The sequence below is a fragment of the Parasteatoda tepidariorum genome, chromosome 3, assembly GCF_043381705.1.
Source record: "Parasteatoda tepidariorum isolate YZ-2023 chromosome 3, CAS_Ptep_4.0, whole genome shotgun sequence".
Lineage (NCBI taxonomy): Eukaryota > Metazoa > Arthropoda > Arachnida > Araneae > Theridiidae > Parasteatoda > Parasteatoda tepidariorum.
This window is the reverse complement of record NC_092206.1, coordinates 39,853,383-39,870,853: the sequence shown is the minus strand read 5'-3', so window position 1 is coordinate 39,870,853 and position 17,471 is coordinate 39,853,383. Positions and strand designations below refer to the sequence as shown.

Sequence of the window (17,471 nt, the reverse complement as noted above, 5' to 3'; positions counted from 1 at the left end):
AAACTTCCAGATAATTTCTACAGTATATATATATATATATTACACGATATTGCTTTATATTATTAACTTTTTCTTTGTCAAAAGCATCGCATTTTTTTTCTTCAGATAAGCATGTTCATGGGAGTTTAATCAAACTGAATTTGTTTTTTAATTGCAGAGCAACTTCGATTTTATTCATCTTGGTTTTATTGTTTTATACTTATTATTTAATATTTAGAACAGCATTCCAGTATGATTTTTTTTACTATTTATAACTGCTTATCTTGCTCCTTAAACAATGACATTATCGTTATGTGATTATTGTCTTATTTTATTCTTACTTTTGATCTTAAATATTCTTAAAGAATTAAAATTTAAATATCTATACAGTAAAACATATTTGCTTATAAAGTGAAAAAATGACTTCGATTTTTTTAAACCCTTTAATTAAGAAACAGAAGCAAGAAACTTCCGGTAAAGAAATTCTTTAAATATTAGTGAAAGTAGACGCCCTAAAATAAACATTTATTACTCTCCCAGTCTTATTTAATAAACAATATCCCTAAATAGCTTAAATTATCACAAATATTTTATCGATAAACTTGTTTTACAGATCTAAACTAGTTATGTTTATGAAGTGGAAAATAACTTCAGTTTAATTGTATGAAAAGTCATTAAATTATAATTACAAAATCTCCAGGTTGGAAAGTGTTTTAACTATTTATGAAAGTTACTATCCCAAATGCAAACATTTATCTCTCTAAGCTTTTATTCAATTTTATTAACATATTTCATTTTGCCTATCCTAAAATAGTTAAAACTATCACGATCCTTTTATTGATAAACTTGTTTTAAAGATCTTAATTAAACTAGTTTTGTTTATGAAGCGGAAAATAACCATTTCTTCCTGCCATCCAAGGCCCTTAATTTGAAAGACAATCGATGAAACACGCCAAAATAATTGTATGAGAAAATCTAACTTTACCGACAGTTTAGACGTTTACGGTTCAAAGCATATCAGCCAGGAAGGTTCGAACAGTTCTACCGAACCATCACATTGTGTTCATTCTAAGATAAGAGAGCTCGATCTCGACTCTTCTGGTACTAATACACGCTTATTGAAGGATTTAATAACATCACAAGAGGGACTTTATTGTCTCAACGGGGTTCATTGCATTGAGCCCAATCCTGAAGTTTATAGATAGGGGTAATGACATTTTATGTGATGTAGAATGAGTGAAGATTTGTAGACATTGTGTTTGATACAGGGTAATTGCTGAATGGACTATTTGGAACTTCATATCTGGTCTTGAGATAATGCAATTTAAAGCTACATTGATGTATAGTAGTTTTTCATTGATTTAGCAAAGTTTGTTTTTAGGCTATTGAAAGAAAAATACCCATTATTTTGATGTAATGCTTTGTTTTCTTTAAAGCGAGTTGGGAGATTAATATAAAATGATTTTATTTAATGAATTGCTCTTATCACTCTTTCACATATAATATGTAGTAAATGTAACAGTTTAGTATGTTTTCAAACTATCTTAAAATGTTATTTTCATTTTTTTCTGAAACAGCGTATTATCTTTCGCAACATTTCATTTTAATTTATCTTATGTTAAATTAGCAATATTTCTAATAACAGAAAAATGCATATTTTTTAATATTTTTCACAATCACAACAATGATATAGATAATTTTCTTGTTTTACATTATGTACTGATATATGTGATTGAATAAATAGTCTTTGTTTATAATTTTGACATATATATGAGTTAAAATACTATTCGTTCTAAATCTAAAAGGAAGTGTAAACATTTTATTCAATAATTTTCTTTTTAATAATCAATTAGTCATGTTTTTCTTAGTGACTGGTTGGGGTACTAATTATAATTAATTTACAATTAAAACTACGAAAACAAGTTTTACAAATGCTGATACTTAATTTATTTAATTACTGAAAAATAAGAAATAGTTTAACTAGAAAGGTGAAGTTTTGGTTAAAGGCTATAAAATTAGAAGGGGGATTATATTGTACTTTATTATACTTAGTGTTGTTTTGAACTTGAAGTCATGCCAGATAATTTCTGCAGTTAATTATTGGAATACTACAATGGGGTCAATTTGAACTTAGATAAAATATCTTGCAATAATTTTCTCCCTTTAACTTTGTAATTGTCTTCGCTGTTTCCTTAGTTAGTAGTTATTTTTCTTTTTATTGTTAGTGTTATTATTATTTTGGCTAAAATTGTTTTTTTACGATTTTTTTCAAAAGCTGGTCATTAAAATAAACTGGACATTATGATTTACTTTCAGTTTCCTGTTGACTTTGAAAATTAAAAAAAACAAGTTGTTTTCTTTTCCTTTTGCCTTCAATCAAAAACTGACACCAAGTTCAAAAAATCTCTATGTAATCGTCACGATTAAGTAGCGTTTTGCATCTTGATTACCAGAGATAAAAACCAGAAATCCAGACAGTTACAATGTATTGATAAAATCATGTTAGTTAGGTTTTGTAAGTTTTTTTGCGAATTGTATTTATTTTATTTTTTTATTTTAATTTTGCATTCTAGTTCAAAGTTTGCAATATTTCAAAATTCATGTTATGCTCTTCTGTAAATATTTCATTGGTATTAATGTCGTAACTTTTTTCATGCTATTTTATTACATTAAAAATTGGTTTGACAACTTCATTTCTGACCAAAAACGACTAAATTAAAATAAATATATATTGTGTAAAATTATCGTTGACATTAATGTCTTAATTTTTTTCATGCTGTTTATTACATAAAAGAAATGGTTTTACAGCTTCAAAGATTTCCGGAATAAAATGTCTAAATTATTAATAAATAGATCAAAAATCTACAAATGAAAAATTGAAGATTATCCGTCACAAGAATCTTAAATTAAAAAAAAGTAAAATAAAAATATATTACATAAAATTGAATAGAGAGTTTAAATAATAAACCGTATTAAAATTTAAGAAAAAACATATTGAAATGCAAGAATTAACTTTTTTTAGTAAACTTGATTTCTTATGACATAGCAAATGGCGATTTTAAATGAAAAATAAGGCAGAACAAATCAAGATTTATGTTTTTATAATAGAAGACAAAATCCTTTGAACATTGTTTTTTTGTTAGAGAAGAAAAATCTAAATTACGATCTTTTATTCACGAAAAATACATAAATCCTCGGGAAAATCTTTTATTCTCTTGAGAAAAGAGTGAAAATTAACCAGACAAATGGCGATTTTTTACTCCGATACCAAAGCAAGAAAAAAAAAGAGAAACTTTCTTGGAACTGATTGTTTTTTAGAGTTCCGAAGAACTACATTAGAAAATTGAATAATCACTCGCCATTTTTTTTTCTTAGATTTTTTTTCTTACAGAGAAAAACAGAAAAAAAATATTTAACTAAATTTTTCCTGCTTCCTGTTTTAATATATAATATACTTGATTCTAATCACATTTTTTCATCAAAAGTAAATCAGGCAGCACCGCTCGATAGCAATTACTTATGCAAAACGTACGAGGAAGTGTGTTTGAATTTTCGGCTAATCTTATACTGTCATGTTTACTAATGGGGTCTGTCTAGAATTCAGAATTTCTTAATTTGTACTTTTTTCGCTTTATTTATTGTGTGATTTAAATTTTCGTAATAGATAAGATGTAGCAAAGAGTAATGAATGTCTTAAAATGAAAATAAAAAGTTTTTATTTTGCAAACATTGCTCTCGATATTTTAATTTTTCTTTCTTAGTTTATTGAAAGGAAAAATAATTTTGTTTAAATTATTTAGCTTGCAAAAGAGAAGAAAAAAGCAAAGCATGTGTTTTATTAGTTTTGAATTTAAAATGTATGCAGATCGTGAAATTTAAATTTAAATGAAATAGAGATTTTAATTACCACGGAACTCTTTATATATTATTCTGAATGATTTAATTATGCAATCTAGTATTACACTAAGGCATTTGTGATATTGCGAGTTCTTCGAAATCTATGACCAACCTGTTGCGCCTTCAAAGACTTATCCCCTTTGATTGCATATGAAACTTGATTTTTATCCATGCCATTCCTTGAGTAACTTCCTTGAGTAAATTCCTATTGAAAAAATGCTAATTCCTTCAATTTTAATCAAATTTTGAGAGGTGGAAGCTATAATTAAATTTTTCAAATAATGAAATTTAAAAATCTTTTAAAATTAATTAGAACGATTTGATAAACTGAATAGTTAAAAAAAAAAGATAAAATTGCATATTGCATTTCAGAAACTGCTGAATATATTCCTTGGTGTGTGTTTCTTATATCTATATGTGTAATTTTATATTCTTAATTTATTTTTGTCTGATAGTCTGCATGGATAAAATTAATTACAGTGCAGCGATTATTTTTTGATAAAAAAGTAATATTTTGCTAGCTGTGATAATTTTTTTATTAGTTTTAATTTGGTGCATAATGTTTATTTGTTTTTATTTAGCTTTTCTTGTTGAAATATCATGATATTTATTGAACAAGAATCAGAAATTTTTCTTAGTTTTTTGCTACTAAATATAATTTGGTTACTTCAACATTCTACTTAGATTTTAACTATTTTTTACAATACCAGTGCTTAAAATACAAATGCTTTAAATTAAGCACTAATATTTTTTAAATAGTGCTTGAAAATATTTATTGCGCTTTTAAAGTTGATTCGAGTGAATCAATTATTTACTTATTTATTTTCTTTTGTAAAATATAAGAATTTGTTTAAGGTGTCAAATTTCTTATTCATATTAATTGACTTCTATGTTTGATTTAGTGTTTTCTACTGAATTCCAGGAAATTCATTATAAATGTATGATATTTTACAAATAATTCCTTGCTATTAAATATAATTTGGATACTTCGAATTTCAACTTAAATTGTTAATATTTTTTTCATAAAACAATTGAGGAGATACGGTATGGAATATATCACTAATGCTAAAACTGACCTTTTTCAATATTCCTTTTCTAAGAAACTATTTCTGATATCGCTTTGAGTTACCACTCTCAGTTGTAAGCTCTGATAATGTTTTAGCGTTAACAGGAGTACTTTCTGAGTTATGAAAGATGTTCTCAAAAAAATGAGAAAACTTTTAGAAAAAGTAAAAGCTTTCTGGTCTAAATTTTGAAAAAAGATTGAAATGATTGAAATGATGATGAAATGATTGATTGATGAAAAAAGAAAAAAAAATTGTGCTCAAGATATTTATTTACAGTTATCAAAGTGTAAAAATGTATAGGTATATATTCTGCGAAGAAGCACTGAAGCAATATCTTGTTTAGATGCTGAGAAAAGGTACATCGATTAATGTCAATTTTAGCATCCTTGGTATATCACTTGGTAAGGGGAGGTACTCACTCCCCTTAATATCTTAAATGAAGCTCAAAAAAGTATTAAATAGTGTCTGAAAGTAAGATTGATTGCACTTTTAATGTTTTAAATAGCAGATTTGTGATAAACTAAATCTTTAATTGTAAGAATAATGCATTATTTCAATTTTTTTTTATTTAAAATAAATTTTATCACCACACTTATTTATTGAATATGTTTAACAGCCACATGCTGGCGAGCACTGATGGATTTAATTGGCGCAAAAGAATTTTATACCAGTTTTTAGTTCGATTTCCTCGCCAATAAAAGTTCCAAAGTCGGTGTTAAAAGAATTTATTTATTACCTCAGGCTTTCAGATCGGTTTAGGAGACTGATTTATTGCATAGCGAAAAATGAAGCATGGTGCGCCTTCAACTTACCTAATGTAGAATGTTTAATTTTCGCCAGCTTAGGAGAAAGTATAAATCAAGATGGGAATGATATATCAACGTTTCATTAAATTTAGGTACTTGCTTCAAATTTTCTCGAAGTCAAAGTTATAATTTAACACTCTCAGTAGGATGCACGTAATTGCTTAGTTGGTGGGATATTGCATTTAATCTTGAGCCTTTATTTTATTTATGAAAGTAGTAAATGTCACTCACTCATTGTACGACTCTTGCTTAATCATTAAGTTACTTTTTGGCTTACCATTATGTATCATAAATAGAGAAAAAATATTGTATTTCCTTCAATAAATCTAAATTTCATTGTACTTGTTGAGAACAAAAATGAGTTAATTTTGAGTATTTGTATTAGTATTGATTTCTAAAACTGTTTGAAACATGATTAAAAAGAAAAAGAAAATAATACCAACAACACGCTGGAAAAATACTAATAATCACTTAGAAAGCAATTTTAATAAAGAATATCAATAATATCATAGAAATTATAATACTAATATTGCATAGAAATTGAAGCTATGGGGCTAGGCTAAAGACAATGTCATGCATTATCTATCTAAAGGTATCTCCGAATAGAATCGAGTTAACATGACTTATATACTAGTGACTCAAAATTTAAAAGATGCAGTGGTAACTAAGCTACATTACTTTTTCCTCCATCAGAATTTTATTCATAATAGAATTCGATAAATGGATGCCACTTGCTGATTCTTTGCTGTTTCGCAAGAGGTCGGGTTTTGAGTACTGGTCGTGCTACATGTATTAAGAACGCAGTTGTGAGTTTAGTCGCACATGTGTTGCAATTACCTGTTGAATGAGTACAAATCCGAATGTCGAATGTGTACTTGTGTGTTATCGAGACAGAGTTGCAACAGCGTGAGGAGAACAGTGTCACAGTCAGAAACAGCAAGTCAACTGCTCACTGTGTTCCATCCGTCAAATTAGGCATGCTTATATCGAAATAAGAGCTCTGCTGAGGTAGGCTTGTTCAGATCACGTCGTGTGTTATCGAGACAGAGTTGCAACAGCGTGAGGAGAACAGTGTCACAGTCAGAAACAGCAAGTCAACTGCTTACATAGAAATAAGAGCTCTGTTGAGGTAGGCGTGTTCAGATCACGTCCCTAAGTTACCAATGTGGGCGGAAACTACCCACAAGGTCAACCGTCATCTATCTAAAGGTACCTCTGGTTAGAATCGAATTAACATGTGTTATATTGTTGTCGTAGGTCATTAAGACACTGGGGTGTGTGATTGTTCTTGTTTTCCAGTGGCACTATCTATAGCCAAGAATTTGACTTCCGCCACACCCATGCGCTACACCCGTTTTATAAGACGTACTCATTCATACGTCCATTTATTTGTCCACAGATCGTAATTCTGACCTAAACCAGAAAAACGATCAATCTACAATCCAGTACCCACAGATGTATAATTTGTTTTGCGAACAAGGAGAACTCTGTGATCCCACAAATTTAACTTTTACCAGTCACCATTTACTACACTGTGAGTCTTCTGCCAGAAGGATTAGAACTCCCTTTCTCACAAACATGAGTTCAACGTCCTACCAACTATGCTATCCCGTCCACAACATTCCTTTTATAATAGTGAATTGGAATTTAGTAATTGTAAGTGTAGCTACGCTACAAAGATCATGCAAAATAATCTGTTATAATTATCACAATCATAATTATCTGTGATTATTAATTACTATTGATACCTAGAAAATGGTACTAAAAGACAATGTTTAATATATATTTCTCAAGAAATTATGACTATTATTATGCATTGAATCAGCGATTGTAGTGAATACTAAAACTTCTTCAAAAACCATACTTGTTACAGTTTATGAAACAATAAATGCCCTACTTAAATACATAGAATGCTACGTTTGGTTTCCCACATTTCTCGTGTACTAGCTGTCGATTATAAACAATGACTCAAATAACATTCCTTTGTTTTCTAAGTCATGACTGAAGTGCATATATAGTGTTCCTCGAATACAAAAGTGACATTTAACTTCAAGAATTGCAATTTACAACAGTAGCTAATAACGTTATTAATAAGTTCGGAAATAAGTTCAAAATTTTACATTACAATGCACCTGAAAAATTCTCTAACTTTAATTCTTGTACGAAACACACTTTCACTTATACTTTACAGATCATGATTCAATTTATTACATATTGAAATGCTAATAAAAATTCTCCCTTAAACTTTATCGCTAATTCTAATTTTTTGAATAAAGGGTAGTAGTTGCTTCAATACAGTAAATCATTACAGATGCAGGGCTCTAAATCCTGCATCTACACATACATGCATCAGTCAGTAGAATGAAAATTGACTCCTAACATTTGAAAAAAGTCAAGAAAAACGAATGAAGATTTTTCTTTTCTCAAACAGCCTTTCCAATTTCTTCCTAAAATCTGAATGTTTGAACTCTTGATTCAACTCGGCTCAGATATTTCAAGCGTATGCAATTTTTTTGCTATGGTTATCTTAAATCCATCTCTGTTAAAGTTTGTCACTGTTCAAATTTGCATCTCATATTCGTGGAAAAAGAAAATTTTCACCCAATACTTGTAGAAAAATTCGGATATGCACTTCGTGGAAATGCAAAACGTATATCGATCTTTGCTGAAACTTCGAAGCCTGTCTCGTTTCACAAATGCTACCATTTTTGGCGAAGAAAACTGGCATTATCGAAGCATATTCTTATAAAAATAGTGTGTCTAGCTTTCTTTTTTTTTATATATATATTTTTGCAAAATGTCAGGAGAAGGTGTTGAATATTGGAAAAAAATTCGAAGCATCAATTTAAATAAATCATCCTATATTCAGTGTGTATATTTCTCAGGTGTGCAAATTTGTTTTTTAAATAAGAATACTAAGTGCAAACATTGTTTAGACTTATAAACTATGCAGTAAAGAAGTAGACTTATTGTTAGACTCATTCTACAAAAATATTATCTGCATTTCTAATTAGAACGAGGATAAGTAACGCATGAAACGGTGAAGTGTTGCGTATCTTTGAGTCCATGTTATAGTTTGCTCCATTATAATGAAAAATTAAACTAACTGTTAAATTAAGATAATAAGACTATTAAAAATACTTTAATGTGTGAAATAATGACTCTGTTTGACTGCTTTCAGAACATTTTGGTTTAGAAATAAGCATGTTAAAGACAAACATTATTTAGGCGTATAAACTATATGGAAAAAGAAGAGTTTTTATAAGATTCTTAGCCCTGTAAAACAAACATTATATTTATGATACACGTTCAAGTGTACCGTATCTTTAAACTAGCTGCAGTGTTAGTTCACATCCTAATAGTAATCTAATAAATAAAAAACATAATAGTTTTGGAAAAAACAGTTAAAATTAATTCAATAATGCAAATTTTATGATTCAATTTCTCTACTGTTATAATAGCAGATTAATCTCTTTTAAGAAAAAACTTATATTCTCATTAAATTTAATGTTTGTGGTACTTTTGGAAAAAGGACATAAATGTTTATTACTTATAAAGTTTAGTCAGTAATTTAAAAAAAATAAAATACAGGGAAAATAAAATTAACTAGGCATTAAACTTTAATAGAGGGTCCTGATTTTTAAAAATAAAATCATTATATCAATACATTATATCAATACATTATAAATTATTGACAACAAATTGTTATTTCTTTTTTTTCTCTAATTACGAGACAGGTAGGTTTTTGGAATCATTCATTTTTGAAATACTTTCCTTGATAAATCTTAGGATATTCTGCGTATTTAAGAAATAATTTGTGAATGATATTTCCATTCTCAATTTAAAATAAAAAAGTTAAACAAAGCGACTATTTCGTAAAAAGAAATAAAACATAAAAAATGTGTTTTTGCAAATGCTGCAGAAAAAAAATTAGATGTAAACTATCTGCTTTTTATCTATTTGGTGTGAATAAATTGGCAAGAAAGGCAGCTTTATATCTATAGAAATAGTTAGCTCTTTGAAAGTTGTTAATAGAATTTAAAAATAGAGTCTATTCATAGTATTTTTACTTGTTTAAATTTATTTGATGAATAAGATGAATAGAAAAATATAAAGTTGGAGTGTGAAAAATAAGAAATGGAACGAACGTGTAAACTTGTTTCAAACAAGTGTATATATTGACCTTTTATTTATAACTCTATTAATTATATTATTTTATAGAAAGTAGAAAATGTAATTATTTATAAAAATTAATATGAAAGGTATGAAAAATAATTTTTTTAGACCCTTCTCTCATCTAAAGATTTTATTAATTTAATTTTCATTCCCCTATTTTAAAAGAAATAGCACTTCTACCACTTACCAATAACTTTTAAAATCATGCTATGCGTGAAAGTCCTTGCCCATCTGTAGTCCACTCTACACCTGTATATTCCAGCGTCTTTTTCTTGAATCGGTTCTATCCTAAGAACCGTAGGTTTTGAAAAAGTTTCAAAGTAGGCTCTTGAGCCTAAAGTAGTGCCCGGAAAGTGCTTCGCTTTCTCAAGTGGGCTATTCCTAGCATCGACACTGTAAATGGGGGCTCTGGCATCTTCTTTATACCACAAAACTAGAGATACTTTATCCTCGGAGGAGTAATGTGTTATATTGCATGGCAGCTCAGCTCGTCCACCCGCCACCGAATGGAATTCTGGGAGCTCTGTGAAAAGATAACATGAATTAGTAAATGTAAATTTCTTGAACTGTTTGTAAAAAAGTAATAATTGAAATATTATGTACACTTTTGTCTCTTCTATTATCTGCTTTGTTTTTCTTTTATTTTGATCTTACATGGAGTTAGTTATTACAATTATGAGTCGAGATGGTTCAGAGGTAAAAAACATAGAGTTTTAATCAAAATTAATTGGGCTCAGCTTCAGTGGTAGCTAGCTTGGAGTTCACCCAGCTTTAGATCCTCGTAAGTAAAAGCACACTGTTAAAATATTCATATTAACAGAGAAGGTTGAATAAAAATTTATTTAGCTGTTAATTTACCACATTCAAACAAAAATGTCAAATAATCATAAATAAGATGGTATTTGAACTTTTAACTGTGAGAAACTATTTATGAACTGTTTTTGCCTAATACGGTTAAACAACCAGAATTTTATCGCACCAACTAGACCCACCTAATAAAGCTACTTAATTATTTGCATCTAGGTACGCATTATAGCATAGAGAGCTTAATATGTCAATCTCATGACCAGTAGAATGGGGGCTCGAGTCTCAGCCCTGACGCAACACATGATATTTCGTCTTTTACCATTAACAAATGAAGAGTTTCCAGTGTCTTACACTCCCCAATTTGTGACTCAGGACAATCAGAAAATATTCTCTTTCACAGATAGATGGCAACCCTATAAATCTGCTGAATTACCTCCAATGTCCAGTTAAATCTCTTTTTTTTACGATTTTGAAACCATGCTCGTTGTAAATGATTTAAAAACCATTTAGTGTTACATTCATGGTTCTTTAACCATGGTAATTGTAAACAGTTTCAAAACTGCAACGGTAAAGAAATATGGTCTTTACCCTAAATTTTACACTTAATTAGATGGACAGACTGCTACCGACTATTTTACCAAAATTTTAGAATGAAAATTCTAACAGTGCTACGTAGTGCGCAATGCTGCGTATATTGAATCTATTTTTCTATTGCTTATGCAATTATGAGATCTTATCACTAATGACTACAAGATGGGAATAGTATTTATGTCATGATTAAGCTTTTTTCCCATTATGTAATAAAATATTAATTATGATAGCCATTTAGTAAATTCTTCAACAACGGATTATAAAATAGTTCATAAATGCCTTTTTAAAAGACACTGTGCATAATTAATTACGTCACATTAAAGGGGGAAAATAGATTTTGAGAACTTAAAAAATATCCATGTACAAAGTTATGTAAAGCTAAATTATAATATCATGCATAATAATATTATTTTATGGAACATATTTTAATCATTTATTTGTGTATTGTTGTAAATGACTAACGCAATTAATCTGAAAAACAATTTACTCCAAGCATGCTTCAAACTATTTTTATTTTTTTCGAATTTCGTTATTTTTTTCGAAGAAATATATTACAATTTGTAATGTAAACTATGTGTATATGTAAACTACCATTATGAACCCAAAATATAAAACGTCATCTTATGTTTTGGTTAATGTACTTTACTGCTGCTTATATACTGTAATGCATGCACTGTCATGCATGTAGCGTTTACTGATATTTGAATACTTTTAATTAATTCATGTGGGGTTAAGTTTTGTCGTATGGGCTAACGCACGTATTTTCACTTGCCCTCACTAATTAAAATTAAACTTCAGAACTTATTTTAGATATTATAAGCTATAAGCATAAATAATAATTGACTTTTTGTTTACTTCTAATATTTTTTTATGGAAATAAGTATTAAATAACACGAAGAATTTTTTTTCAATTAAAAACTCTCATCTTAAGCTTAATTGAAAGAATTTTAAAGTGATTTTTATTACCTTGCTCTAATGATTTTTTCCAAATCTTAAAATCGCAATTTATGTCCGAAATTGAAATATTGTTTAATATTAAAAAATTAGTTTTCCGATATTTTTCGATATTTTGAGCAATATAAAAAAAACAAAGACGTATTTTCTAAAATAAATTGGTTTTTTGAAAGTACCTGTGTAAGCGTAGCATAAAATAATATCAATATGTATTAGTTCAGAAAGCTTAAATCACTGTTCCCTTCATTCTTCGAGTTAAGCTAGCGTAACTAGTTATTATTTTGTTTATGTCGCTACAATGTTGCGTAGGTTTCTCACAAAAAACTAAAAATTCATGAGTTCTAAATAAGAATAAAAGAAAAGTTTTGTACGAAATCTCTTACATAAATTGAAGTGTCATGTTTTTATCTAAAAACAAAAGCTGTAACGAAAGTGCAAGAGCAGTGCTCTTCAAAAAGTGAAGTCGTGGTGACACTTTTTCTCCTACACTTCAAACTTTAACCAAGACTATGTACTTAAGTTGGCTTTGTCTAAGATAATTAGAAAAGATCGATGTTGTCACGAATCTTGTAAAAGAAATTTTTTAGTTTAAAATTTATAGCCAGGAGCAACTTCATTTTACTTTAAAGTACATCGATAGGATACGATATATTATAATTGAAAAATATATGCTTTTCTTCACAAAAATGAAACCTGTTTCTACATTGTAAATTTTAATGCCTCATTTGAAAAATGTTTGAAGAAATAATCACTATAGTAATTAACTGATATTTTCTGTGATGTAATTTAATGGAGTTTCTCTATTTTCTAACTTATTATATATTAATGGGATGAAATGTCTTGTAATTGAGAAATATGTTTTACTTTATAAAATACTTGTTTCAATTTTGCAAATTTATGAGCAAACAAGTTATGATAATGTTCATAAAATCTTGTTTTAATCTTGTTTTTTGAAATATGATACTGTAATTTAAATACCTCAATTATAGATTATTTGAAGAAGAAAAAATAATCGGGATAGTTATAAACTAATGATATAGTTTGTTTCCTGTGATAAAATTTGAAGAGGATGCTCTATATTCTGATTACGTATGCATTGATGTGATGCAATGTCTTTTAATTGACAAATGTGTTTTACTTTATAAAAACCTTGTTACAATGTTGCAAATTGTGCAAATTACGCAAATATGTGATGATGATAAATTAAAAACTTGTATTTTGAAATATAACAGTGTAATTTAAATACCTTGTTTATAGAATATTAGAAAAACAATGATAGCGATGGTAATAAACTTTTAATAAAGTTTGTTTAGGGTAATGCAGTTTAATGATGTTTCTAATTTCTAATTTATTATGTATTAACAGAATGAAATGTCTTCTAATTGACAAATATGTTTTACTTAATAAAATAATTTTTTCGATGTCGAAAATTTAGACACAAGCGAGTGATTATGATATTTTTAAAACTTGTTTTTGAAATATAGTACTCTAATTTAAATACCTCATTTATGGAATATTTGAAAAACATAATCATGTTAGTAATAAACTGATGATAAAATTTGTTTCCTGTGTTTAAATTTAATTCTCTATATTCGAATTTATTATGTATTGATATGATGTATTGTCCTGTAATTGAAAAATGTGCTATCTTTATAAAAACGTGTTTCAATACAGTAAATTTATGCGCAAACAAGTGATGATGATATTTTTAAAACTTGTATTTTGAAATATAACAGTGTAATTTAAATACCTTATTTATATAATATTAGAAAAACAATGATAGTGATGGTAATAAGCTGGTGGTATAGTTTGTTTCCTGTAATGTAATTTAATGATGTTTTTCTATTTTCTAATTTATTATATATTAAAGGAATGAAATGTCTTTTAAATGACAGATATGTTTTACTTCGCAAAAAAGTGTTTCAATGTTGCAGACTTATGCGCAACAAGTGATACGAATATTTCAAAACTTTTTTTTTGAAATGTGACATTGCAATTTAAAAATCTCATTCTAGAATATTAGAAAAAAAATTTACAGTGATAATAGTAAACCGATGATAAAGTTTGTTTCTTGCGTTGCAATTCAAAGAAAATTCTCGATATTCTAACTTATTAAATATCGGTGTAATGCAGTGTCTTGTAATTGAAATTGTCCTTTATTACTTTAAAAAGCATGTTTAAATGTTGCAAAATTAAATGAAAACAAATGAAGATATTTTTGAAACAATTTTCAAAATAATTTTTATTTATTGGCATGATGTAATTATAAAAATATGCTTTAAGTTATGAAAAACATTGTTTGAATGCTGCATAAATAAATGCGAAGAAGTAATGATAATATTTTTTAAACTTATTTTTGAAATATAATTTAATAAATATATAACATTATTTTCAATTCAAGAGAATATAATAATTGTATAAGAATAAAAAATATCTGGATTTGGTTGGGGGATAATTTTTTCAGTCTAAATGATTTGCTACATATAGTATTTTATTCAACATTTTATTCTAAAATATGCCGATCTGATGCGATGTTTTAAATGAAATATATGCTTTACTTTTATGAATAAAATCTATTTCGATGTTAGGGATTTAAATATTTTATTTAAGGAAATGAACAAAAAAATAATCGCAATGAAGATAAAACTTATTTATTAAACGAAAATGTATTAATTTTCAGTTTTTGAAATAAATTTGTTGAAGCAGATGAATGTGTCTTTAAAATGCAATCGACTAAATATTTTTAAATTTTTTTTATTCAAAAAACGATGTTATTTTTCAAATTATAAAATCATTATAATTTTTTTTAAAGAATTATCTTGGAAGTTATTTTTTAACTTCAAGTGTAATCGAAAAGTTTTTTTTTCTTGTTATATAGTAATTTTATAAATTATTAAAATATTTAAAACTTTGCTTGGCTATAAAAAATAATACCAAAATATACAGTATTTAAACCATTCATTTTGGTAATTTCCATTTTCATATGGTAATGGTTTCCAAGAAATTCCTGTTTTTTTTTTTAAAAAAATGTTCCGAAAGTTTTAAAAGAATATTCGAAAATTCATATCTTTACTCTTCCAATTATTTTAAAAAAAGCAAATTACTGTAGGAAATTTCTGTTCTCAAAATATTAAATTGGAAAGGTACAACGGCGAGTTTTCTAATATCCAAATTTCGCTACCATTTTTTTCTGCTTTGGAGGGAAGCTCATTAGGTTATATTGTTGTATATTCAAACTCTTTAATTTAGACATGTGAAGATAGGGAAATTGAGAAAAAAATTCTGTTAAAATTACCATGCTGTATAGTAACGATAATACTAGGGAAAAAACCTATATATCTGGCAATAAAAATCAAAAGTTACGAAAAGTAGAAGAAATGTTTAGATAATTCATCTGGTTATTTTTCTGTTCATATATAAACAGTCTACCAGAAATTCTGGTTTTTAGTATTATTTTTATGTAACCAAAATTGCAGTTCTCATTACACATTTAATAAAAAAATGAAAAATTAGAAATGGAATCCAACCAAATAAATGGTTTTTATGTAATGCTTTAAATTATCATTATTATAATGCTAAATTTCATTGCACAGTATAAAACCATATCTTATTGTTAATTTTACCAAAATTATTACTAAAGTGCTTCGGTAAAACTTACAAGGCCTCTTGGTGTTTCTAAAGAACCAGATACACGATAAACCTCACCATATTCTGGTAGTTATGACTTTTTTTTTATCATAATGACTTTATATTCAAATATATTTTATTTCAAAACGTTTCAAAAATGTTTTATTTTAAATATGTTTTAGTTCAAAAAATATTATTATATAATCATCTTTCATTCTTAATTAATTTCCCTAAAATCATTACCAAAGTGCTTCGGTAAAAATTACCGAGCCTATGGTTTTCCCTCAGAGCCATAGACGCGGTAAATTTTACCATATTATGCTTGTTACAAACATTTTTTTTCCTCAGTGTTGCTTTGTGTTCAAAAATGCTTCATTTTAAGAAAAAACGCTTATTTTATTTTTAATGCTAAAACTAATGAAACAATTTATTAAGACAGCATTTAATATTTTATTTAGAGAAATCTGTAAAAAGTAATCGGAAGATCAATTCAAAGACCTGTAATTATTTTGAATAAAATTAAAAATTTTATAATTCTAATCCTAATTCTAAGCTATTAAATGACATCGAAAATGCCTTTGTTCGTTTCACTTTAGCAACATACACAGTAGAAAAGACACAAAGACCCAAACATTTGAATAACATTTTGTTTAAGATAACAACACCATTTTACAAACCTGCATTTCGAGCATAAGGAATATACGTCGGATTTCTGAAATCTAAGCAATCTAGGTCTTGTGTCGAAAGCGTAATTAAGACGTCATTAGATGACGTTGTAATTTGGGGTTAGATGTGGAACCTCATTAGGGAGAGATGTTAGAATGCTATTAAAATTTCACATAACATCGAAGATAAAAGTATACGTAATTTGTTAGAGATCATTATACGCGCAGCGATTTTTTTCAATAAATGAAATAAAAACTTAGTTATCTTTATCGGAAAAGTAAAAGTTTTAAACAAGAATTTTGATTAAGTTCTGTGGATGTTTCATTTACCTCTATCTTTCTATTATATATAAAAAGTAACACTTTTTTTTAAATTTTGAAAACAAATGTGTACGTTTTGTATTTTAATCAATCTTGTTTAAGTTAACAGAATAAATATCAAATAACCTATTCCTTCAAACTTTCATTTTTTTCTCAAATGATGTGATATAAGTGATCAGCCTAAACATTATCGAAAAATAAACTAATAAATATAAATATGTTTTAATGTTATACATTAATAGGCTTTAATTATTATTATGCAGTTTGGTTATGTACGGAAAGAGATTCCGATCAAATTAAGGTAAAATGGATTACCACCCTGAAAGCAGAATCCGTAAAATCCATTTTAATCTTAATAATTATTTAACTGCAATGATTCATAGATTTTCCCATAATAATACTGTAAAAATTGCGGTAATTTTGGTCCATGACTCCGTTTTGGTAAAAAATGGATTTTACGGTAAAAGAAAAAGGCGCAATGAGTGTTTGTATTTCTGGACGCAATTTGATCCGAGATATTTTACTGTGTAAAAATGTATTAATTTTTTTTATAAATTTAAATATAATCAAAAAATGCAAGA

At 27.3% G+C, this 17,471-nt stretch overlaps 1 protein-coding gene across 2 annotated transcripts in view; it reads right to left on the bottom strand.

Moving 5' to 3' along the window:
- Nucleotides 1-17,471, bottom strand: part of LOC107456467 (kin of IRRE-like protein 1) — a 226,162-nt gene that overhangs the window by 65,340 nt on the left and 143,351 nt on the right. For both annotated transcript variants that reach the window (XM_071178515.1, XM_071178516.1), the window contains exon 5: nt 10,113-10,448. In XM_071178515.1, coding sequence (XP_071034616.1) covers nt 10,113-10,448 — 336 coding nt within the window. The remainder of the gene's footprint in view (nt 1-10,112; nt 10,449-17,471) is intronic.